Consider the following 23,650-nt stretch of genomic DNA (forward strand, 5'->3'; position numbering starts at 1 on the left):
GCTGAAGGCAGCACCTTTGGTTGTGTTTATTTGCAGAGGAAGAAACTGAGTCTGGAAAATAGTGAGGGATGGGGCAGTGGCTTGGAGAAATGAAGAGAAAGGACAGGAAATCAGAATCCTGGGAGGGAAAAGGAGGGAAGGGTGTCACACCTTCGGCTCACTGGCCAGCACGTCTACAGTGGGCTCATGTCACCTGACAGCTGCTGTCCTGTGACTACAGGGAGGGGGAACTCCAGGTTTACAGAGCCTGTGGCAGAGCAGCTGTAGTCAGGCCGGAGGTGGCCGAAAGTCAGCAAACGTTCACTACATGCTGGCCCACACTAGGGCTTTGCTTAGCTGTTTTTCTGTCATCTCGTGGAGTATCCCAAACTGTCCTATCAGGTAGGATGTCTTGATTTATATCTCGGATTTAGGGACATCTATCTTACAGATAAAGAAGCCAAGGGTTAAAGAAACTTCTCAGAACTACGCATAGGTGGCTGTGAAAACACAGATCTACATGCATCCCCCAGAGTGCAGCTATACTGCACTGTCCCCTGGGCCACACCTTCCTCCCAGCAATGTGTCTTTTCTGATGGCCACCTGAGCAGCACCTTCGTGCTGGCCAAGTCGTGGCTCAGGTCTTACCTTCCTTTCCATGTTCTCTTCATCCTCCCTTGAAGCTCACTGCTGCCTATGTGACCCTAGCCATATGCGGCCCTCAATCCTCTTACTGTCTAGAGCTCAAGTCAAATGCATTCCTTTCCTTTAACGATTACTCAGCCTCAGTGTTTCATTATAGTGGGACAAAAAAAGCTGATAGGTCAGCCTAGAGGGGAACAAGCTTTGGTTCCCTTCCCCAAGGGTAGCCTCACGCTTGCAGCTTCAACTCTTGTAATTCTTGCAACTTGCAACCTCTCTTGAGGCAGCCAGTGGCTATGGGTGGTTACCAGTTAAAGCCTCCTGGGACTTCCGCCATGCAAGAGATTCCCAGCTGCCTTGAAGGTACCTCCTCAAAAAGAAGCATCTGTGCTTCCCCTCTGCATCCAAGAGCCTTACAAATTTCTTCCCTATTTCCCTCATGAATCTAGAAACCGCTTTCCTAGTACATTCCTAGTACCTCAGAGAAGAGCAGCCTATTATAGAAGATTTGGAGCAAAATGGACCTACTTGCTCGCTTTTTTTTTTTTGTCTTGGTACCGGGGATCCAACTCATGACCGTGTGTTTACCAGGCAGGTGCTTATGCCACTGAGCTAAATCCCCAGCCCTGGATCTGCTTTCAAATCCCAGCTTTTCCTTTTCCATGCACTGTTACACCTCTGACCTTCAATCTGCTCCCTTGTGTAGTGGATAAATGCTGCCTACTTTTGCAAGAGGCTTGCTGATTGCAGTGAGGAGACTGGGTAACATACCAGGTTTGCTAAGGTAGGCAGGCCCCTTTCTGCTCCTTGATGGTCCAATTCCTGGGCTGCCTTGGACTTCACCCCTGTTTCGAGTAAGAACCTTTAGGCATCAAATGAGAGGCCTCTCATGTAGGTAACAAAAGTGGCTGAGTAAGAGTTAACACCCACATGCCCTCCTTGCTGTGATTTTTATGGGGCAGAGTGCAGATGGCGAAGATTCAGGCAGTCCCTCATGGTTTGAAACTTTTCTTTAGTACAGTTGTTCTTAGCCGCACTGAGTAGGATCCCCTTTCTCCATCACAGCCCTGGTGGGCAGCAGTGGACTTTTCTCCAATCCCTTTCTCTTTTGTTCTCAAAGCAGGAAATGTTGGAACAAAGAGCAGGTTCAGTTCAATTCTGAATGTTGCTCAGACTGCCTGGACAAAGTGGGGACCCCGCCCAATCAGGGACCCCAGACATGGTGCCCTGTGCTGTCTGGCACTTGAAGTTCTCCTCTCATAGTAACAGCCCCGGAGTTTACTGTGAGCTGCTAAGGCGCTGCTGAGAAGGCTCAGCCCATCGGCGGGCACAGCAGCCTGCCCCATTCATTCATCAGAGCTCTGGCTTTCACTGCCCGCTGCCATGCCAGAGTCCAGAACTGAGCCCCAGGCCCGGCATTTCCACAATCACATGGATGGCAACCAGTAGGCCCTCTGTCCAGGGGCCTTGGCAGAAAATATAACTCATTCCAATGGTTTGTTCTCCAACAGGGGTCTAAGCTAGAGGGAAAGACTAAATCACTATTGATCGTGCCTAATGGAAGGAGGTTAATTTGGGGTCTTTGTCCTTAGCTGTTAAAGAAAACAGAGATGGCTCATTTTCATATTTGTGATGGAAGCCACAAGAAAACTTCAGTGGCGTTTTTTTTTCTTTTTAAGGATATGGTTGTTGGGTTTTATGAAGCAAATGACCTGTTCAAATGGTTCATTAGAATGCAGGAGACTAATTAGTGCTCACCTATGTATTTAGTTCCTGACCAGAAGCATCAGTCTAAAAACTATCAGAAAAGAAAGGAATTATTTCAAGCTGAAAACAAAGACCCTGCTGTGAGGAGCCCCTGAAAACCCATTTATGGATTTAAAAAAAATCATCCTTCAAAAAATATTGTTTTAAAATACAGACTCACCAGTCTGCAAAAGACTTTCTCCTAAATACTGTTTCATTTGTCAAGAAGTTGATTCAAATAAACAGTGCCTTATTAGAATGAATGAATGTTCTGTGCACACTCCTGGGTTTTGACGAGTCGGCCACTGTACTTAAGTTGCCAAGGAAACATCACACTAAGCAAGAGCTCTGTGCCAATGAGGCTTTGAGAGAAAAGGGAGGAAGGACTGAGTTAAGTATGGAGGAACTTTCTGCGATGATCAGACAAGGACTTTGGTACAAACATGCTGAGGGTTACTCAGAAATCTTGGAGGGGCTTGGACTTGCCATGTGTGTTATTAAGCTATTATAATAACATGATACCTGAGCTAATTTAAAAAGAAGGAAAGCTTATTTGGGCTCACAGAGTTTTCAGTCCATAGTCTCTTGGCCCCTGGCTTTTGGATCTGTAGCAAGGCAGCAAATCAGGCATAAGAAAGTGGCAAAGGAGATTGCCCACCTCATGGAAGCCAATAAGCAAAGAGAGGGAGAGGAGAGAGGGGCTGGGGTCTCAGTATTCCCCTGGAGGGCACGCCCCCATGACCAGACTTCCTTCATCTAGGCCCCGCCTCCTCAAGCCTTAACATCTCCCAGTAGTGACACAGGCTGGTAACCAGCCTTTTAGCACATGGGTGTTTGCCGGACCTATATTGAAGCTGCAGCACCATGTTGGAATCAGATATCCAAACGCGGAGACAGCCCGTGGCCTGCAGAGTTCCAGTACCCTCAGCAGCAGATCTTGAGTCAACCTCTCAGCACCTTCCTCATCCAATGTGGCTGTTGTTGTCAGTAGTTAAGGCTGCACAATTCCCTTTCCCTGTCTCCCGTCCAAGTAGAGGCGGCACGAGGCAGAAAGCTGCAGGGTGGGATGCCCAGGGAGCTCTTGGCCCTGACAAAAAGCCAGTGATTCACTTCATCGAGCTCCTCTCTGTGATTTCATGTCAGGAATACTGTGAGTTCTGGAGAACAGCAGCCGTCCACCTGCCTTGAGGGGGTTAGCATGAAGACAAAATAGAGCAGACTAGATATGTCAGGGAGTAAAGGAAAGAAAGTCCTCAGCCCGCAAAGAATTAGGCTGCATAACTGCACCACATGGTTGCCAAAGGAAGAAAGAAAGAAAGAAAGAAAGAAAGAAAGAAAGAAAGAAAGAAAGAAAGAAAGAAAGTGTTCAAACCATTTACTAAATGTTCTGCTCTGGGATACAGTGCCATCTTCAAGAGCCTACAGCCCTGGGAGAGCATCCCTTAATTTGCCAGTGTCCATTTGCTCCCTGAAGCCCGTCAGCCCTGTGGGAAACAGAGTGGACATAGCAGGGGCCATGAATTTTCCCTGGGTGCTGTGGTATACAGGAACCTCCAAGAGTGCCTTTTAAAGTACCTGAGTCTCTGGAAATGCCAAAGATGGCATCAACTCTAATTGCTGCCTGTAGAGCACCCAAAGCCAGACTGTCTGTGTCTATCAGGGAGACTGATGGAGACTCATCCTGAGATGCATAAACTTAAGAGTCAGGTCAGGGTTAAGAGAAAATGGCCCCAAAAACAGAAGGAATCAGTGAGCTCCACAAAGACTTTGATTCAGAAACCGTGTCCTACCCCAAGATGCCATTTATATCAGACAGAATGGTCCACACAAACTCTTCATGTTTTGGAGAAACTGGATGTAGTGGGTGGGAGCTGACTATCAAAGTGCTATGGAGAGTCTCGAAAGTCAGTAGATTTCCATCATAGTCCATCAGTCGTCCAAAGGCAGATACTAAGTATATGTCTACAGTAATTATCAGCCCTTTCATATCACAGCTCAACAGGTACAGATCCCTCTGAATTTCATTTTCAAGGCTTACTTGAAGGACATTGTATTCATTTTAATGCCTATTTAGTGGCTTAAAGCAAGGAGCATTTATAAAGTGTCATTGATCCATGGACAGGCTGGGTGGTTCTGCTGATCTGGACCAGGCTTAGCTGGTATCTACGGGGCTTATTGATCTGCTACAGGTATGGGAGATAGGTCCTCTGGAAGCTTCCAGCATAGGCAAGTCTCAACTGGGATCGTTTCTGCTCTACATCATCTCTCGGCTTGGCACAATCTCCCTGTGCAAGGTCTCCTGATAGAGGAGGCCACGAAACACAGAGGACTCCAGATAAGCACACCATTCTTCCTGCCACCTTCTCCCAGCCAAAGGAAGTCATTAGACAAGCCACGCACGCTAACCAGTGAGGAGCTAACCTCACACAAGATAGCAAAGAATGGATCCTTACGGCTGTGTGCTATTTCAAACACCTTTCCACAATTTCACTACCGCCACCAAGATTTCAACCAGATTTACTCCTCTGTGTGCTGTACACTTGTGAATATTTCTGTCCGTGTTTAATTATAACAGTACCTTTGAGAACTTGAGTCCGTTACTTGACTGTACAATTGTCAATAAGGCTAAGGATTTAGCTCAGTGGTATAAGCGTCTGCCTAGCAAGCATGAGGTCGTGAGTTCAATCCCTGGTACAAAAAAAAATTGTCAATAAGCTTATTGATTGAAAATAATATCACTTACTATTTTTATTCTGTCAAAAACAAGACAAAGCTGTAATATCCACCACTGTTGAAGATTTGGGGAATCAAAAATCCTCAGACTCTACTGGAAGGAATGTAAGCTGGGGTTAAGTGTACATGTAGCAATGTGTCCTCCCAAACACTGAAATATATATCTCCTTGGACATGGCAATTTCAGTTCTAGCAATTATCCCAACAAAATTAACAACCACATGGGTTAAACACTGCTAAAACAGTTTTCGAAGTATTTAATTTTTTATAATATTAAATGATTGAAAATATATCTAAATATGTAATAACATGTTGGATTTTTGTGTTTCTATACAATAAGGATATTTAAACTGTTGTTTTGCCTGATTATATATTAATGAAGAAAAGTAGTATATTAAAAGGAGGAAATCAAATCCCAACAGATATCCATTTTCATATATAAAAATAAACATATAGACAAAGAAGATTGGAATAATACAAACCAAGGTACTATCTTTAATAAGAAAACTTTATTACATTTGAAAACATTACTAAAATTAAATAAAAATTCACATTAGGGATATCTCTCCCTACAACATTTTTTAATTTTTTATTTTTATTAGTACATGGTTTTTTGTTTTGTTTTGTTTTGTTTACTGGGAATCAAACTCATGACCTTGGGCTTGCCAGGCAGGTGCTTATGCTGCTGAATTAAATTCCCGGCCCCTAGTATGTGTTTGTGGTACACGTACATGGGGGGTGGTAGATGTACATAATATCCATACAGTCTCCCGGAGGATGGGTCAATGAGCAGAAATACAGAGGAAACATAGTTGACCATGGATCAGTAAATGTCACAGCTGGATAATAGTTCTATAGAGGTATACAGCTCCATAAACTCTGTATAGGGTACAATTTTTCTACTAAAATATCAAAATCATGAGTGCAAATCTGTAACTCCAGATTCATGGGAAAATAATTGGAAAAATCCTACTCTGTGTAATAGATGATTGCCACTAGCAATGGCACCAGTAGGGTCCACATGACCTTCAGGGCTCATCCTCTCCCCACACCTTCCCTCTGGACAGCTTCTACAATCCTTTGTCTTGTCATGTGGACACTCCAGCCTTCCTCATCTTGGCTTTTCAGGAAGCATCCACTGTAACAGTCCTTGTATGAGGTGCCAGAGGGAAACTGGCCCCAGGCTGACCGCGAGCTGCCTTTCCCAGAGCCCCATACCCTGGGCCCTGTCATTCTTGATAGTTTCACTTGCTTGTGGAGCTTGAAAATCTTCCCACTTTTTAGCAGCCTAGGGATCTTTGTGTAGCCACTCTGAAAATTTTTAGGCCACTTCTACAGAAATGCCAAAATAAGAACAATAGTAATACCACGTAAAGGAATTCATTACTTTCCAGTGTATTTCTCCTATTCTCCCATGATGATTATTTTACCGAGTTCAGAAATTGCAAATCATGCTTTAAATTTTTTCATGGTGCTTTCACATTACTGGAGCCCCAAGCACAGGCTCGGTCAAGGCCCTCGGCACCCTGTTTTTATAGCACTCCAGGGACCCTTGACCTTGGGGAATATTCTGCAGCATCACATTGTTGCTACAAGTGGAAATTTCTCAGCATCCACCCACAAGGCTCCACCTACACCCGTTAGGACCACTCAGCATCCAGAGGACTGGCAGTACCCCCTCCTGCTTGCACCCTGACAAACCTTCCCAAAAGGGCCCAGGAGGATTCCAGGTAGAATTCCAGAGCCTCCTGGGGCTAAGCTTTGCAGGCAGAGAAAGGGTCAGCGGGTGCATGATAGATACCTCCATCCAAAAACCAAACTTTATCTTGCTACCTGGAAAGTAGCAGAGATGGCAGAACTGAATTTCATGTGCTTCCCCGCTGCAAGGGACCATGTTAATTCATCTGTGGGTGCATGGATGCTTCTTCCCCAGGTGGGAAATTCTGACCCAGTGTAAATCCCATTCCAGATTAAAGACTCTTCTTTGAGACTGCTTTCCAGTGGATAATTTTTAAACTGCTTCAGACTGCAAAGAAAAAGACTTGCACAGTGTTCAGTCACTAACGCTACTTACAGGATCTCAGGCAGAATGGTTTTATACCAGTCTCTCTCACTTTGTACTCCTAAAAGAACAAGTTTCCACCCCCAAGCCGCTGATCCTCTCCAGCGCATTTCAATCTCTGCATTGATAACTGAGATGAGAACATTTTCTTCCACCTCGATGTAGTTAAATCCCCAGTCCTTAATTTTAACCCAGCACCATTTCCAAATCAATTTCTATGGAGAAAGAATACCTGGACATTTAAATCCATCAAAAAGGCGTAAATGAGCATTTCAGATACATCTATCAAGAAGAAATGCCCCTTCTCCCCATCATTGTGGGCTTTGTCACTCGTCTGTCAGATGAATGTCCCCGTAAGTGTTTATTAATCACCTTGCGCTCGCTGATGGGCCCAAACACTTTGCTCCTGGGCGTCTCCGACAGGCACAGAGTATGCTGTGGGTTTCTTCTGCTCATCTCTCCAGTTGCTTACTTTGTTAAAGTTAATTTCCACTCATTTCTGGCTTTGATGGGAAGATTCTTTTATCAATGCAATTCATGTGTGTTGTCTGCAATCAAGGCAATATTGTCTGCTAATGTGAGGTACATTCGATGTGCTCTCTCCATTTTATGCTAACGCCTTTCTTCTGCTGGTCCTGCAATGGAGAATTTGGGGGTGAGGCTGCCTTGCTGGCCTTCAGAGACAGGCTGTGAGTGGCTGAACAGTGGCCATTTCCCCTCCCTGAGTCCCCTGGCTGGAAAAGCAATGAGCTGCTCTTTCCCCCAGGAATCTTCTGAGATGAAAAATAAGTGTGGGGGGCAGGGGGAGAGAAAAGAAATAAGAAATATGGAATGACAATCTGACATTCTCTCCACTATCTTCAGGACCAAGTCTTATTCCAAAACTCAACACCTTTTTACGCTAGGCCATACAAGCTCTCCCTCTTCTCCTTCCCTGCCCCTCAGTCCCCAGGAAATTCTCAATTTCTGTCCCCGATACAGACTTTTTGCACGGCCACTCTGTGTTTTACAGCCTCTGTCTCCATTCTCATTCAGACATTTGCACCCATGACCTGTACTTCCTGAAAACCTGGTCAAGCTTCCTTCTTCTGTGAGGCCCGGGGAAGTACAGCTCTTCTCTGAGCATCTCTGAAAATAAACTTTTCCCTTGACTGCACAGGCTGCCCTGGCTGTGTTGTGCTGCTAGCATAGCACCCAGGAGTGGCCAGAGCCAGTGGACCCAAATGCTCGGAAACCTAGGGCTCCATGGCCCTGAGCTATTACTCAATCCCTGTTAATTTTTATTTGAAATAAATTAAACAATATTTGCCTTACAGGGCTATTGCCACAAAACATAGTTAAGCTACCCATCATGATTGCCCAATGGTGCAGAAACTATAAGCGATAGCCATTGTTATCAATCCTGATGAGATAGCAAGCTTCGGGCAGCAAGTGTGCTTGGAGGTGTCTTTCTGTTCTACAAAAGACGGAAGCTTTCTTGTCTGAGGCTCTTTTGAAGGTAAGGTTCAGATTAAGTGTAAGAGAAGAACAATGAGATATACCCAGACAATATTTGGAAGACAGAGTGAAGACAGACATGTTAAGAACTGGGAAGGGTGAGGTTTTACTCTACATGCAAGCTACTAAGCAAACAATTATCTTGCTTTTGTGACATAGACACTGGTAGCAGACATGAGAGTCTGGTTCAAACAAAGCAGCACCAGAGTATCCACATTTCCTTGTATTGGCTTCTCAACCCGTGACGCCCACAGGGCCACATGAAAATAGTCAGGTGACCCTCGTGTACACAGTGGGTTATATTAAAGTAGAGGAACCCTGAGCATTGGGAACCTTTTCTGAATATGGGTGTAAGGCATGCCTGCCCTTTGCTCTGAGGGAGGTGCTGCAAACATCTCCAGGAATACTGGTTACACAAGTATCCTTGGAGAGATTATCCAAGAGCAAGGCTATGAGAGCATCTGCAAGATGTGCAGAAATGTGAAAAGACTCATAAAACACTCACCTGGACAGGCCATCTTGCTGCTGCCCACTGTTGCTTCTGAAAAGGATGGTTGTGGAGATTTGAGTGTTTCCATAGCTGTGTTTCAAAATCTAAACACTAAGCTTCATGGCATCACAGGAAATTAGAGGAACCACAAATTACTAATCCCAAAACACAGCTATGACGTGTGATTTTGAGATCAACTCCCTCTGTGGCAGCCTCTCTTTCTTGATTGTAGCAGGCTCGCTGGGTGTTATTGGACTTCCTGAAGGCCAGCCTACAGTCTAGGCCCATGCAAAATGGTTTCTGTTTCCTACACTGATACAAGTAGAAGCTAAACTTCACAGTTCTTCAAAGCTCCCGAACTTTCTCTAAAATGTTTGATGATGTTTGTTAGGGTTTTTTTCTGGATGTCCCCACAGAGCCTCATGCAATCATGGGAGGCAGGCTTTTTTGCAGGTAGCTGAATCTAGAGTTTGTGGCTGATTCATAGTGCAATGCTGGTTTGGGATCAAGGGTGCTGGGATTAAGGCTAGATTGCTGGATCACTCCACTGATTAGATCGGCACTACCTTAATCCCAGCAGTCTGGATAAGATAAAAGGGGCAAAAAGAGGCTTGTTTCCCCTTTTCCTCCTTATTTTCTGCTTTTGATGTTTTCTGCCACCATGAACTGTTGCCTGTCTGCCATGTCACCTGCCTTGGAGCCAGCTGATTATAGACTGGAACCTCCACAAACTGTGAGCTAAATAAACCTTTCCCCTTTCAACTTTGGGTGTTGGTATTTTGTTCCAGCAATGAGAAAAAGTAGCTAAGACAATGTTGAAGATGGTAACAAGGATGATGGTAGTGATTACAGTTAGAAAAAGGAGGAAAGGGAAGTGGAGCAGGAAAAAGAGAAATAGAATGGAGAAAGATCATTATTTTTTTCACCAAAATATTACACATTCTCCGAGAAAAGCTCTCCTTGAGTCCCTATCCACCACCATCACTGAGAAGAGAAATACAATATGCTTATTTGTAGAACTCCAGTCAGAACTCTTATTTTTGTTTGATTTTTACTTTCCTCTCATTTCTCTGCCTCACAAGAGAGTTTCTTAGCCACTCTGACACTGTTGGCTGAATCAGGAAGCATTCCACAGTCGCAAGGCTGTTCCCTTGTCTTCTGTTGACCTCACCAGTATGGAAAAGAAAGGCTTCGACCTTCAGTTCAGACATACCTTCCTGACAGGTCCCAGCTGACCACATTGCTCCTACTAATGTATGGTGCCCTTCCCCTGCTCCTTCCCCCTAATGGAGACCGGAATACTCATCCCCAGGCCTTGCTGTGGCTTCTGGAATCACATCTCTCAGAAGCAACTTCTGAATTGCCACCCTCCAGCCCTCTGCACTGCTCTGTGCTGCTCTGGATTTCTTCCCTGGATCTGGCTCAGGAATGTGCCTCTCACTAGGCTCTGGGGCTTGTGTGAAGCTGCCCATGTGGAATGTGCTTAAGATACAGCTGACATATACTTAGGACACACCATGTGACAATGGATCTTACAATGAATTTCAGTCTCCTAGCAATACTGTGATGTGTGCATTACTGTGTTCCCAATCTTATAGTCACGGGAACTGATGCTTGCAGAGATCAAGCAACTTGACCGAGTTCACAGCCAGGGTTTCTACAAGACCCTTCGCTTAACAATTGTGTCACCCTGTTCGAAAAAGGAGGGCATTGCATTTCAAAGAAAAACGGCAAAAATAAAAAATTGTTTGCTGTTACTTCATTGCTCATTCTTTTCTGTATCTTAGTAACAACAACGATCGTCACCCAAGTTCTGAGGCTGTGCTTGTCTGGTTTGTTACTCCTCCCTGCCGTGGTTAACACCCCTAGAAAACAGAAGCAGTAACAGTACTAATTTCAGATGCTTCTGAAGTATATTAACTTCTGGTCAAGTAGGTTACTATTTCAAAATTGTCCCAAACTATAATACATAACCAGTGAAATACATACATCAAATTTCCAACCTGAAATTCATTGTACTGACCGTGAGAATTAAACACACACACACCTGAAACGTAAGTATTAAATTGTGGTCAATAAATTCAATTAGAACAAATGCTATCTTATTTTTTTATTTGTTTTTGTTCTTTGGTTTTGAGACAGGCTCTCACTCTGTAGTGCAGGCTGGCCTTGAAACCACTCTGTAGCCTATACTGGCCTCAAACTCAAGGCGATCTTTCTGCCTCTACCTCCCAAGTGCTGGAACAAATGCCACTTTATAAATCCATCTCAACAAATAATTGAGAAACTCCAAAAGAGCTCCTTTCTTCAGACTTTGCCATAACACAGAATGACAACATATTTAAGAATAAATAAATTACTAGTTAGGAACCTGAAATCTGTATTTTGCTACTCAAACATCACAGTTTGGTACAATTTTGAGTTAGTAACCTAATCAACTTGATTTTAGATTATTTTCAGAATTATCCTCACCAATTGCAAGCAAAAGAAATATTGATGGTGAGGCACCAGTCTCTGCCACCCTCTTCCTGAAATGCAGTAGTAATAAAGAAACCAATGGGCCCTTCCTCCAATCGGAAGCGGACTTGGCACAGGTACCTCCCCTAGAACTCAGTCCCATGAGCACAAAGTGTGGAGCAAACCTCTGCACCCATCACAGAATCAAGGACTAAGAAAGTGAATCTCGAAAGTGAGAACAGAGAATCTTACAAACTTCCCCGTGGGTGATGCCTTCTGTTGGAGCTGGGAATGGGTGAGGCAGCACCTGCCCCAGAAAGGGCCACTGTGTTACAAATGGGGCCAATACCAGAGCACAATCACAAGAAGTGAAATTCCTGGCAGGGTCAGCAGATTTATTCAAGAGGTTCCAAGGTAGAAGAATAAATTTGAGAATGCTCACAGGTTGTTCTGTGTGTGCTTTGATCTTCAATAAGTAACAAGAGGTTAGGAAACTGTCTGCTGGATAAACTGGACCAGGTAGAAATGTTATCTGCTTGCTGGCCCCGCAGATAACTCTGAGACGCTAGCTGATGTGATCCCACAGTGTTAGCTTTTCCTTACCACTGAAGAAGTTTTTTAAAAGTGACTTTTCTTAGTGATTGTGTCTTCATCAACTCCAAGTTGTAGCTGGAAACGGGACTTCTCTCTGAGTCACTGAGCCTCCTCAGAGCAGATCCGATGATGAACAATCACCTGTTCAATTTTCTTTGAAATTGTTTAATTTTCTTTCCTTCTTACACAGCCCACTGCACTGGAGATGGCAGCCTAATGCTCCACAATAACACAGAGATCTGTGTGGTTGCGATTACTCAAGTAATCGTGGCAGATTCAGGGTTGTTTGTGGGACTTGCCAAGGTCCTTGAGAATGAGGAACACGAGCTGTATGGCGACATCACTGTCCTTTGGATTCACACATGACTGCTGGACAACATGGTCCCTGAATCCACTCATAGTCAATTGGCCTTCCTGTGCAACTCAAGAGCAGGATTAGGTGGATGGCTAAGAAATTCCCAGAGCAACTCCACAAGAATCGCGGTATTTTGTTAGTAGGCTGCCCTGGGAGCCTCTCCCCTCCTTGAATTCCTTCTTCCTTCTGGATGTCATGAGTCCAGTACTGATTGCTGTGGCTCCAAGGAATTATCAACACAAGCACTTTGTTGAACAGATGGAGAGCTTGGCTGTGTGCATTGTGGACAGGGGTAAGGAGAGAAGTTGTGGTCACAGAATCCCCCAGTTTTATCTTACTATATTTTATTGCATCACTGTGCTAAATAGCAGTCCCAGATCCTCACAGATGCAAGGCAAGGGTTCTATAGCCGAGCAATCTCCCAGCTCTCCCAGGACTTTGTAAGCCCATCCATCCACTCTACTCAACTCTGAATGACGCATCATGGTATTTTAGCCTTGAGTCTGTAGCTACCACCCTGGATGAGTTTGCATCGAAGGTGTTCAGAGTGTGGGCCACGGGGGAGGGGATGCAGCTGGGTTTTCTGTGATAAGGATAGGGAAAGCAGAATGTACTATAGAGAACTGATGGGGCAAAGAGTGTCTGCGGAGGGTGTTTGTGAGTTTTTTGCTGTTTGCTGCCACCTGGCTGATCCCTGAGCTGTGGGCTTCTGAAAAGAGAGAAGAGGGGGAACATTTACACTGGAAAATGTCAAAATCAAGCTTCCTCAAGGGGGATCTCACCTTCAAATTCAGCCTCCTGGCTTCGGCCACTGTCACTCAAGTGAGGCAAATGGGGGTGAGGGTTTGTATTCACTCAACTAGATGTGAACGACTCTGTTTTGACCCTCTAGTGTTTCCGTCTTCTGGAAATTTCTGAACTTTTCATGCTGAAATCCACAGCTGGGTGTTCCGTTCTCAGCCTCAGGGGGCTCTGATGGGAGAATGCCTTGTCTCTGCAGAAATGATCTTTACTTCCAGTGGGGTCAAGGTGGGAGGGAACAGGAAAATGTTTGGGTTGGGTATCTCCAGCTGGGAAGTCCAAGCCCAGGAAAGGCCTCAGCAGCATTCCTGCTTCATGTCACCAGGAAAGAAGTCAGACCCAGCGCGCATGTGCAGAAGGTGTACGGCATTTTAGTACACTCAGGGTGTTACAAATGCTTAAAAATAAATAGTGATCCATGAAGCAAGATGTGGGCAGAGGCCGCAGATGAGCTCTGGGCTAAGCACATGGGATCAGAGCTGGGGGTTCGGATGAGCCCCAGCCAATAGACCAGCCAGTAGTTACTTATAAGACAATCCCAAAGGACTCCCAGAAAAACCATATAGGAAAAGAAAGCATTTAACAAGTGGACCAAAGGTCCTATATGCTAGGAACTCTAAGTTATTGATACCGACTACCTTTACCTGTACCCATTTACTGAAAAGTTGGTAGCTTTGGGGTTACACGTGTGTTACCTCTAATCCTTTTAAGAGAGACAGTGTCATCCCAACTTTCCAACAGGTTGAGTACCCTCACTGGAAATTCTTGGGTCCAACAGTGTTGCTGACTTGGGATTTTTTCAGATTTTGATTTGCATAGATATAATGACATATCTTGAAGATGGGACCCCAGTCTCCACATGAAATTCACTTGTTTCCTGTACACATTATACATATGCTCTGAAGGTAACTTTATGCACTATTTTTAGTTTGCCTGCAGTTTGACGGTGACCAGTCCCACGAGCTGATGCCTGGAATTTTCTAATCATAGCATTGCGTCAGTTCTCCAAGTGTTTTGGATTTGTACATTTTGGAAATCAAATTTTAGATTAAGAACTCTCAGCCTGCATAATAAAAATAAGGGCTGAGCACTTGTGAAATCTCACAGTGTTCAGCAAGACACAACCTGGAAGGGTAACTCCTTCCCTGACATCAGCACCGAAATTCAATGTTTATTAAAATGTGTGGAATGTTTTACAAGGTTAATAAATAGTAATAAAATATATTTTAAAATGTACTCAATGTGAAGCCCTGTGATAAAAGTTGATGACCCCAGTGTAAGTCAGGCTTTATTTCTGCTCTTCGGAGCTTGCGGTCTCATTGGGAAGAAACAAGAGGCCATTCCAGCAGCTATGACAATTGCATTGACTTCTTCCTTTGATTTCTTCCTGAATTTTGTCTGCTTGGATCATGAGTTGAAAACCATATAACAATATGGTTAAGATTAGATATAGTTGGGGCTGGGGGTTTAGCTCAGCGGCATAAGTGCCTGCCTTGTAAGCAGGCAGTTGTGAGTTCGATCCCTGGTACTGATAAAAACAAGAAGAAGAAAAAAAAGACCAAAAAAAAAAAAAATTAAAAAGAGCTGGGAGTGTAGCTCAGAGTGAAAGCCCTGAGTTTAATTCCCAATAAAAAAAGAAATAATGAAAGAAAGAAAGAATGAATGACAGTAAAGATCTCCAGGACTGGAAGGGCTCTGTAACAGAAGCTTTCAGCCAGGTGTGGTGGCACATACTGTAGTCCCAGCACTTGGGAGGTTGAGAAAAGAGGATCATTGCAGGTTTGAGACCAGCCTGGGCTACATAGTGAGTTCAGGGGAAGCCTGAACTATATACAGCAAAACCTGGTCTCAAAAAGACAAAATATAAAGTAAAAATGGTGGGGGATATAACTCAGTGGCACAAGTGCCTGCTTGGCAAGTGCAAGGTCCTGAGTTTGATTCCTAGTATCAATCAGTCAATCAAATAATAAAATGTTTCCTGGAATATTTTTACAACCATACACCTCTAGAATATTCTTCATCTTTTTGGAAGATGTTTTTGCACACTTCCATTGTAGTCTGAGAGATATAGTCTGTTCGGGCTGCATCATATGAGTAGGAACCATCAGTCCTTCCTTGGTGGCTTTGAACTTGACTCCTGAATGCAGCTGGGTGAGGCTCCATCTTTGCAGTCCAAACAAAGATGGCTCTTCTAGTTGGATGCGGTGGCACATGACTGCAGCCCCATCTGTTCAGGGGGCTGAGGCAAGAGGATGACTTCAGACCAGGAATTTGAGACCTGCCTGAGCAACACATCGAGATCCCCACCTTTTAAAAAAGGAACTGCTCTCTCCACATATATGTGGTATCTAGAATTGACAAATCATAGAGACAGAAAGTACAGCAGTGGTTACTAGGGGCCAAGAAGAGAGGAGACACGGAGAGGTGTGATGAGTACAGAGTTTCAGTTTTAGAAGATAAACAAGTTCTGAAGATTTATTACACAACACTGCGCACAATGTCCCTGAGCTGCGTATGATTATAAATGGTTAAGATGGTTTCATGTTGCATGTCTCTTACTGCAATTTTAATATCTTTCTTCAGGCAGTCATGAGTTCGATCCCCGGTACCGATAAAAAGGAAAAAGTCAAAAAAAATTTTTGTTTAAAACTAGAAGAAAATATTTTTTCAATGGCGCCTCTTTTCCAGCACACCCATACCCTCTCCTGCTGTGTTAGATGCCTAGAGAAAAGAAGTTGTAATAGAAAGCACGTACTCAGAGAGAAACTGTACTCCCTCACCTCCTTTGGCCCAATATGAATATAGAACCCCCCCAAAGTGATGGTGCTTTCTATAAAGTCCTCAGATAGCCCATAATAACCATCTTCCAGGGTTCCATTGACTTCTACTCTAAATCCAATGCTGAGCGTTAGCTTCAATCCAGTGTGATCATAATATGGCATATGTGTACAGGAGAAAGTGCCCCAGCTTCATTCATAAAACCTGGGCTAATTCACTCACAAGCTGTGTGGTCCTAGACAAAGCCACTTTCTCTCTCAAGCCTCAGTTTCTTCATGCCTAGAAAGGATCATATACTGACACTTTGCAGCGTGAGTTATCTCACAATGATCTGGTGATGGGGCGGCCAGATGAAAACACAGGGCACCTTGTAACTTTGAGTTGCAGGGAAATAAGAGGTCACTGCTGAGTATAGAAATTTCTATGGGTAATTGGAGGTGATAACTTCATTAGATTTATTTCTGTGTATCATGGCACTAGGGATTAAGCTAGGACTCTGCTCATGCTGGATGAGTGCTCTACCACTGGGTCGCATCCCTCCGAGCCTCCAGGGAGCCTGTGTTTACTGGCTACAACTTCTGCAGAGCAGGACGCTACAACGACCTTGAATGTGGCTGCCCTGGTGAAGCTCTTTGCTTTCCATTTTCTTCTACCGTGCTCGTTTCTCTGTGTCTATCTCATCTTATTTGTCTTACAGATCTTCTTTCCACTTATCTCCTTAAATATAGGGGAGGCATGGACTGCCCTCTGGCTTTTTCTCTGTACTCCCTATTAATAATCAGTGCATTCATCTTTAGACTAATACTGTCATTTGTGAAAACATAAATTCTCTCTCTCTCTCTCTCTCTCTTTCTCTCTCCATCTCTAATCTAATCTCTCTCCTCAGCTCTAGACTCCTGTTATTATCTGCCTCTGGGACATCAGCAGCAGTTCTGAAGGTTAACAATTGCAATCAACAAAACCAAATGTAACCACATTTTGACCCCAAAAGCAAAAGCAGTCTTACCACTAAGTTCCATCTCTGCCTCTGCTATCACGGCCACCCATCTTTCCAAACAAGCCACCAGACGGTCATGAGTGCACTGATCCTGCTATTTCACACCCCTGCCCTCTGAGGCTTGCACACACAGACATCCCTAATTGGTCCTGTGCATTCTTTGAGTTCTCCTGATCTTCTCTTTTCTATTCCTATTGTTCCCACAATTCTCATCATCTATTATTTAAATACATTCTTCTCCTTAGCTCTTTCTCTACCTTTGTTCATTCAATAATTCAGTCAGTCTGCTTACAGGCCAGTGCTGGGGGCTCTACTGTGCCTGCTCTGGTCAGAGAAGCAATGCCTTTTTCTACAGCGAGAGTTTCCACTCCATTTCCTTTAGGCAGAAAAAAAGCAGAAACGGTTGCTGATGATTTTGATCTCTTCCCATCCCCAGCTCATCTTATGCATCATGAAAGGCCTTGATGACGACTCTCAGCCTTGATTCATCCAACTTCTGCAGAGCAGGACACTACAATGGCCTCGAGGGGGACCCTCTTGTCTCTATAAGCACCTGCCATGGAGGCTGGGGACTTTGCTATCCAGTCAACCGACATATGACTTTTCTGATGCTCTGGGCTGGGAGAGGTTCAGATCTCACCTGGTCAGTGCCCCACTGCAGCTGGTTGGTGTTTGGGAATACGAGGAAAACACTTCAGGAGTCATCTCGGCCTGAACCTCTGAGTCAGCTCTGCTCTCATGTATTTACTCACTCTGTACTGCCCAAAGTGCCAGGATTTGATTTGATACTTGATTTGATACCAAACAATACACAAAATAGACACAAACCTTGGGTCTCACAGAATATGCATTTCAGAGCCCGGGGAGAGAGTCAGGGAGGTAACTCCATGGGCTCTGACACTCGGTCCTTATGAAGCCAGGAGCCAGGCAGGGAGGGTGGGGTTTGCGTGTGCTCGTGTGTGTGTGTGTGTGTGTGTGTGTGTGTGTGTGTGTGTCTGTGTGTGTGTGTCCAAATAAGGTGATTGGTCTCCTCGAGGACAGGACAGTGACATCTGAAGACAGACACCGAAGAAGGGAGGCAGTCAGACACCACCAGCACCCCAGTTTGGGAAACTTTTACCCAAGTGTCTCAGACTCAATCCTAGAATGGTGTGTTCAGGCTACCCACGAAGGAAGAACACAGCACGGACGGAGAAGAAAAAACGGACAACAGAAATCATTCTATGTTGAACTTTCCCTGATGGACACTTGAAAACCAGCTAGGGGTGGGGGACAGAGCAGCCTGCGGCTGGCCGAGGGGCTGCCAGGGGGCCCCCTCTCGGGTTGTCAGGCTAATCCGGCCGCCTCCTCCCGCCTCGCCCCGCCCCAGACAGCAAACCCGGCAGAAGCTGGCCAGCCCAGGGGGGCGACCGGGAGCGCGGAGAGAGGCCCCGGACACCGGGCGGAGGGCGCCCAGCTGGTCCGCCCCGGTCTCGGCACCTGCCCGGGCCCGGGTCCTGCCGTCTGGGGGGCGCAGGGCCTCTCCTTCCCGGGACGGCCACGCTTCTGGGTGCGCTCGGTCTCCCGCCGCCGCCCAGCCGGGAGCCCCGGTCGCGGTCGCGGCCGCAGCCTCGCAGGCTGCCCGAAAACACTCGGGGACGCCGCTTTGCCCCGGCGTGGGTCTCTCCCGCGCAGAGCCGCACAACAAACCATTTAAATATCTCAGCGTAAAACCCGATCCATTGTGTGGTCGCACATTAAGAAGTGTTATTCGCTTTGAAGTTTTTGTCTAGTGCCTCTAAACTGAAAGAAAATGTTTTCCTATTACTTAATTCAATCATAGCGAAGAGACTTGGTAAAAAGCCCACGGATTTTGCCCCAAAGTGTGACAGAGTTCTCTTTGTGTGTGCTTATCCTCCGCTGTCACACACTTTAATTCGCCTCTCTTTATCTGGCATTCAAAACTTTCTTCAATGACATTCAATAAAGTCCAGAGGCTGGAGGGAGAGGGGGGAAACTGGTTATCCCCCCCCCCCATATTCTTTCCCAGTAGCTTTGGCTTTGCTGGTAGTGGGGGGTTCTTAACCCTTTCCTCCCCAGGAGCAAGCAGGGCGCTCCCGCGGGCACAGCGCCGTCTCCCCCAGCCGTGGGCACCCGCTCCCGCCAACCCGCCTCGGCCCAGCGGGGAGGCCCGGGTCCAGGGCCCAGCGACTTGGTCCAGCCCAAATTTCCCAGAGAACCACCAAAACGAGAGCCTGGCTGCGCTGCGGCGTTCCGGGTGGTTCGAAGGAGCCTCACGGCTGAGGCCGGGGCGCTTGGGGACCCCCTGCCAGGCAGTCGCGGAAACCTTGAACCCTTATCCCAGCTGGGTTATTCCCCCGCTGCTATGGAAGCAGCCCCCCTTTCTTTCCTTATAACAAATTCTCTTTGCTTTTTAAACAATTATAATTTGTTTCTGTTGTTACTGCAAAGATGTCAGCAGCGGTGAAAACCCACGCAGACGCCTGGGATTTGGAGAGCCTGCTCCCTGCGCTCCGCACCCTTTGGAAAGCGTCTCCCTCCGGTCCTCACAGCTCCGTTCAGGGCTCCAGCAAGTGACTGCAGCGATTTGGTTCCAATAAAATCGAAAGTAAAGATCTGCGGTGAAAAGTCCCCCGGCTGTAAATTCGAAATATTTATGCTAATTTCCCATTGTATGGAAAAAGCTCCTGGAGGAAACAGCTTTGAGCTGGAGGACTGCGTTAAAAGCCGAGGCTGTGTACACAGCTCCTGACGTTTGAAGTTGTTTAACCATTGTGTGACCGGGAAGGAGCCAGCCACGCGGCGGGAGGAAGGAGCGGGGTCCTGGACCGGGAGGAGCCGGGCCGGCGCGGGCGCGGGCGGCTGGAGCCATGCAAACTGCGCCCCTGGCGCGGCTCCTGCCGGTGGGGAGGGCGGTGGTTCCCGAGCCACCCGCGGCCGCGCGCGCACTGGAGACGGCGCCCGAAAGATCCGCGAGGGTAGGGGGCCACGCGGACCACGCGTGATGGGGCAGGAGGTCCCAGTGTGCACCGCCCAGGCTTTCCTGTCCCCATTGCCTGCCACCGTGTGACTCAGAGACTATTTCTTCTAGGTCCTCTCTCTTTCTGAAACACCCACTGCCCGGTAGCCTGAGGCCAGGGTCTGCGGAACAAAGGCTGGGCGTGGAGGCGGCCGTAAAGTTAAGACGATCTGAGAAACAGGTTCCACGGAGGCGCTCGCGGTGCGCGAGAAATAGTGGCTCCTTCTGCTCCCTGCTCAAAGGCGCCTTCTCTCCGAGGAACCCCGATCCTCCTCCCTCGCGACGCGGAGAGGAGAAGGGATTCCACAGGTGGAAATGGAGGCCGGCTGCAGGGACGCCCGCTCGCGGGAGAGAGCCGAGCTGGGCGAGCTGACTGCGGTAGGGGGGCAGGAAAAGATGACGGAGAGGAGGGGGTCAGGATCGTGGCGGGGGGAGGGGGGTGCGCCCTCGAGGATCCTGGAGGCGAGGCGGCGAGGAGGTGCAAAATCAATAAGATAAATGGGCCGATCACCAATGCAAAGCCAAAGGCGAGTGAGGAATAAAGAGAAAGAAAAGAATATTAAATCGCGGGAGAATGAGAAAATAAACCTGCAAAAGGGAGAGGAGGGGGCGAGGGCGCCTGTGACGGCGTGGGTGGGGTTGACAAGAATACAGTACATTATGCAGTTCATTTAGTTAACAAGTGAAATAATGAGGAAGCGTGCAGAGTGAATGCCAAGAGAAAAGGCACAAAAACCCCATTGAGAGGCCCGGCCGCTCCTGGCGTAGCCCATCACATGGCAAGGGTCCTATTTAAGCGGCGCCGCCGGCGCCTTTCAGCACCACTAGCGCTGGCCAGCACCCCGCGCTCCCCGGGCGGCAGGCGAGGCCGCCGCTGCGTCTTCCGCTGCCCGCGCGGCTCCGGGCTCCCGGGCGGAGGCAGCTGCGGGCGGCCGCGGCCGGGGCAAGCGCTCGGCGCGCCCGGGACCATGCCGCGCTCCTTCCTGGTGGACTCGCTGGTGCTGCGCGAGGCCGGCGAGAAGAAGGCGCCCGAGGGCAGCCCGCCGCCGCTCTTCCCCTACTCCGTGCCCCCGCCGCACGCGCTGCACGGGCTGTCGCCCGGCGCCTGCCACGCGCGCAAGGCCGGGCTGCTGTGCGTGTGTCCGCTCTGCGTCACCGCCTCGCAGCTGCACGGGCCCCCGGCGCCGCCCGCGCTGCCGCTGCTCAAGGCGTCCTTCCCACCCTTCGGCTCGCAGTACTGCCACGCGCCCCTGGGCCGCCAGCACGCGGCCATGTCGCCCGGGGTCGCCCACGGCCCGGCCGCCGCCGCCGCCGCCGCACTCTACCAAACTTCCTACCCGCTGCCGGACCCCAGGCAGTTCCACTGCCTCTCCGTGGGTAAGCGGGGCGGCCGCGCAGAGGGCCGGGGCCGGGTGATCCGAGGCAGGTTGGGGAGCCGGGGGCGGGGGGGGGGGACCAGAGGGGGTGGACCTGGACTGTTGGGGGGGTCCTTGGGGGATCAGAGGGAGGCGCTCAGGGTGGCGGACATGGAGGGCCTGGGGCAGGACGCTGTCGGTGGGGGGCGTTGAGAGCCGGAGATCCAGGACCTGGGGCGCGGGGGAGTGGGGCGGGCATCCAGGAAGACGCGAGGCCTGGTGTCCAAGACTCCATGATGGGGTGCCAGGGCCGAGCGACTCCAAGAAAATCAGCATCCTGTGCCCTGCAAGGAGGCGTCTAAAGTCTGCCGCTGCGGATCGTGTTGGGGCGAGGGGGGTGTGAGCGCCCACGGTCCTGGGATTCAGGCCGCCTTCTGGCAGGGAACTAGGTCCACGTCGCTGACCGCTTCCGTCTCTGCCCGCCACCCCTTTTAGACAGCAGCTCGAACCAGCTGCCCAGCAGCAAGAGGATGCGCACGGCGTTCACCAGCACGCAGCTGCTGGAGCTGGAACGGGAGTTCGCCTCCAACATGTACCTGTCCCGCCTTCGACGCATCGAGATCGCCACTTACCTGAACCTGTCGGAGAAGCAGGTGAAGATCTGGTTTCAGAACCGCCGAGTGAAGCACAAGAAGGAGGGCAAGGGCGGCAGCCACCGCGGCGGTGGCGCGGGGGGCGCCGCGGCGGGGGCCAGCGGGGGCGCTCCGCAGGGCTGCAAGTGCGCATCGCTCTCCTCGGCCAAGGGCTCGGAGGACGATGACGAATTACCTATGTCTCCGTCCTCCTCGGGGAAGGACGACCGGGATCTCTCGGTCACTCCGTAAGCGCACATGTCTTTAGGCCGACCCAACCCAGAACCTCCCGGCAGCTCCAAGACTGGTCCTGGGACGCGGCGCTGGTTCCTAGGTACCCGCTGCCAATCGATTGCCTCGCATGGATTTGGCAAGGCTTGGCGGAGGCTCCCAGCTCTGAGAAGAGCTGAGATTTTGGCAGAGACCTGAAGATGGCATCCCGGCCTGCAGGGCTCCCAGGTGTCCAAAGAGAACTCGAAGCTAGATCCCTGCCGCACTGGAGTCACCTGCGGCTCGCCAGCTTGGCCCTGCGCCTTGCTGGCGGCTGACACCTCCCAGCCGTCTTTCCTGGGAGAGCTCAAGCGTCCTCTACTCTCCTTCACCCTCGGTCAAGCTCGGCCTTTGACATGGATCCCCGTTTGTTTCCCTTTTTAAAAATATCTTTCCCTCCCAATTCTTTCCTGTGGTTGCTTAATTCACCCATGCCCACACCACACATTTAGGAGTTTTCCCCGCTTTTCTTGATCAGGCCTCGCTGTCTGAAGTCCTCGAAGCTTCTCTCCCAGGAGGGAAAACTCACCCGCGTTGGTTTCCGTGCTGGGACAACCGATTCCGTTTTGTTACCGACCTGCTCTGCAGTTTCCCAAGTGTAGATCCCAGCTCTTCTCCTGCCACCCTCTCTAACCCCGGGGTCCCGCCCCACCTGGGCCTAGCTGTGTGACTGTACCGTTTCTGTAATACCAGAAGATATTTATTTATTTATTTATGTACAAAATTTTAAATAAACTTTTTTTTTCTTAGAAATGTCCATGCCTCTGGGCTCCAAGACCTCTCTGGTCTGGACTGGACAGCCACTGGCTTGGATTAGGCCTTCCTGCTGGGGCAGGACAGGGATGGTGTTACCAGGGTTCCAACTCCCCTTATGGCTCAGCCAAACCCCTCCCCATACCCATTGCCCCACGGAGACCCAGCACCATGCGCTTCCAGAGTCATGTCCAGCCTGGCAGTCCTGCCCCCTGGCGCATGGGCTGAGCCAGAGGGAAGGAGGGAGCTCTTCTGTCTTGCACCTGCAGACCCTGCAGTGCCTTAGTTCAGGGCTCAGATCCCAGCTCCAGCCCACCAGGTTTTGTTCTCTGGCCCTGGGGACAGAGGCTGAAACCATTCCCACCCCAGCTCCCTCCTCCAATGCAAGAAACCATTCTTAGCTGCATCTGATTGATGACCCACCGATAATTTGTTAGTGGAACACCTCGTTGGCAAGATGGGCCTTTGCTTTGCTTTGAGTGAATTCTGT

General features: G+C 48.4%; 1 protein-coding gene across 1 annotated transcript; it reads left to right on the plus strand.

Annotated features, from left to right (window-relative positions):
* Nucleotides 1–21,031: 21,031 nt before the first annotated feature.
* Gsx1 (GS homeobox 1) lies at nucleotides 21,032–22,810 on the plus strand. The gene is made up of 2 exons (XM_063232860.1): nucleotides 21,032–21,527; nucleotides 22,001–22,810. Exons 1-2 carry the CDS (start codon nucleotides 21,119–21,121, stop codon nucleotides 22,387–22,389), a joined length of 798 nt encoding a protein of 265 aa, XP_063088930.1. The 5' UTR covers nucleotides 21,032–21,118; the 3' UTR covers nucleotides 22,390–22,810.
* Nucleotides 22,811–23,650: the final 840 nt, after the last annotated feature.

This window comes from Cavia porcellus, unplaced genomic scaffold (genome assembly GCF_034190915.1).
Source record: "Cavia porcellus strain 051 isolate PalLab524CR breed Dunkin Hartley unplaced genomic scaffold, mCavPor4.1 scaffold_21, whole genome shotgun sequence".
In the NCBI taxonomy this organism is placed as follows: domain Eukaryota; kingdom Metazoa; phylum Chordata; class Mammalia; order Rodentia; family Caviidae; genus Cavia; species Cavia porcellus.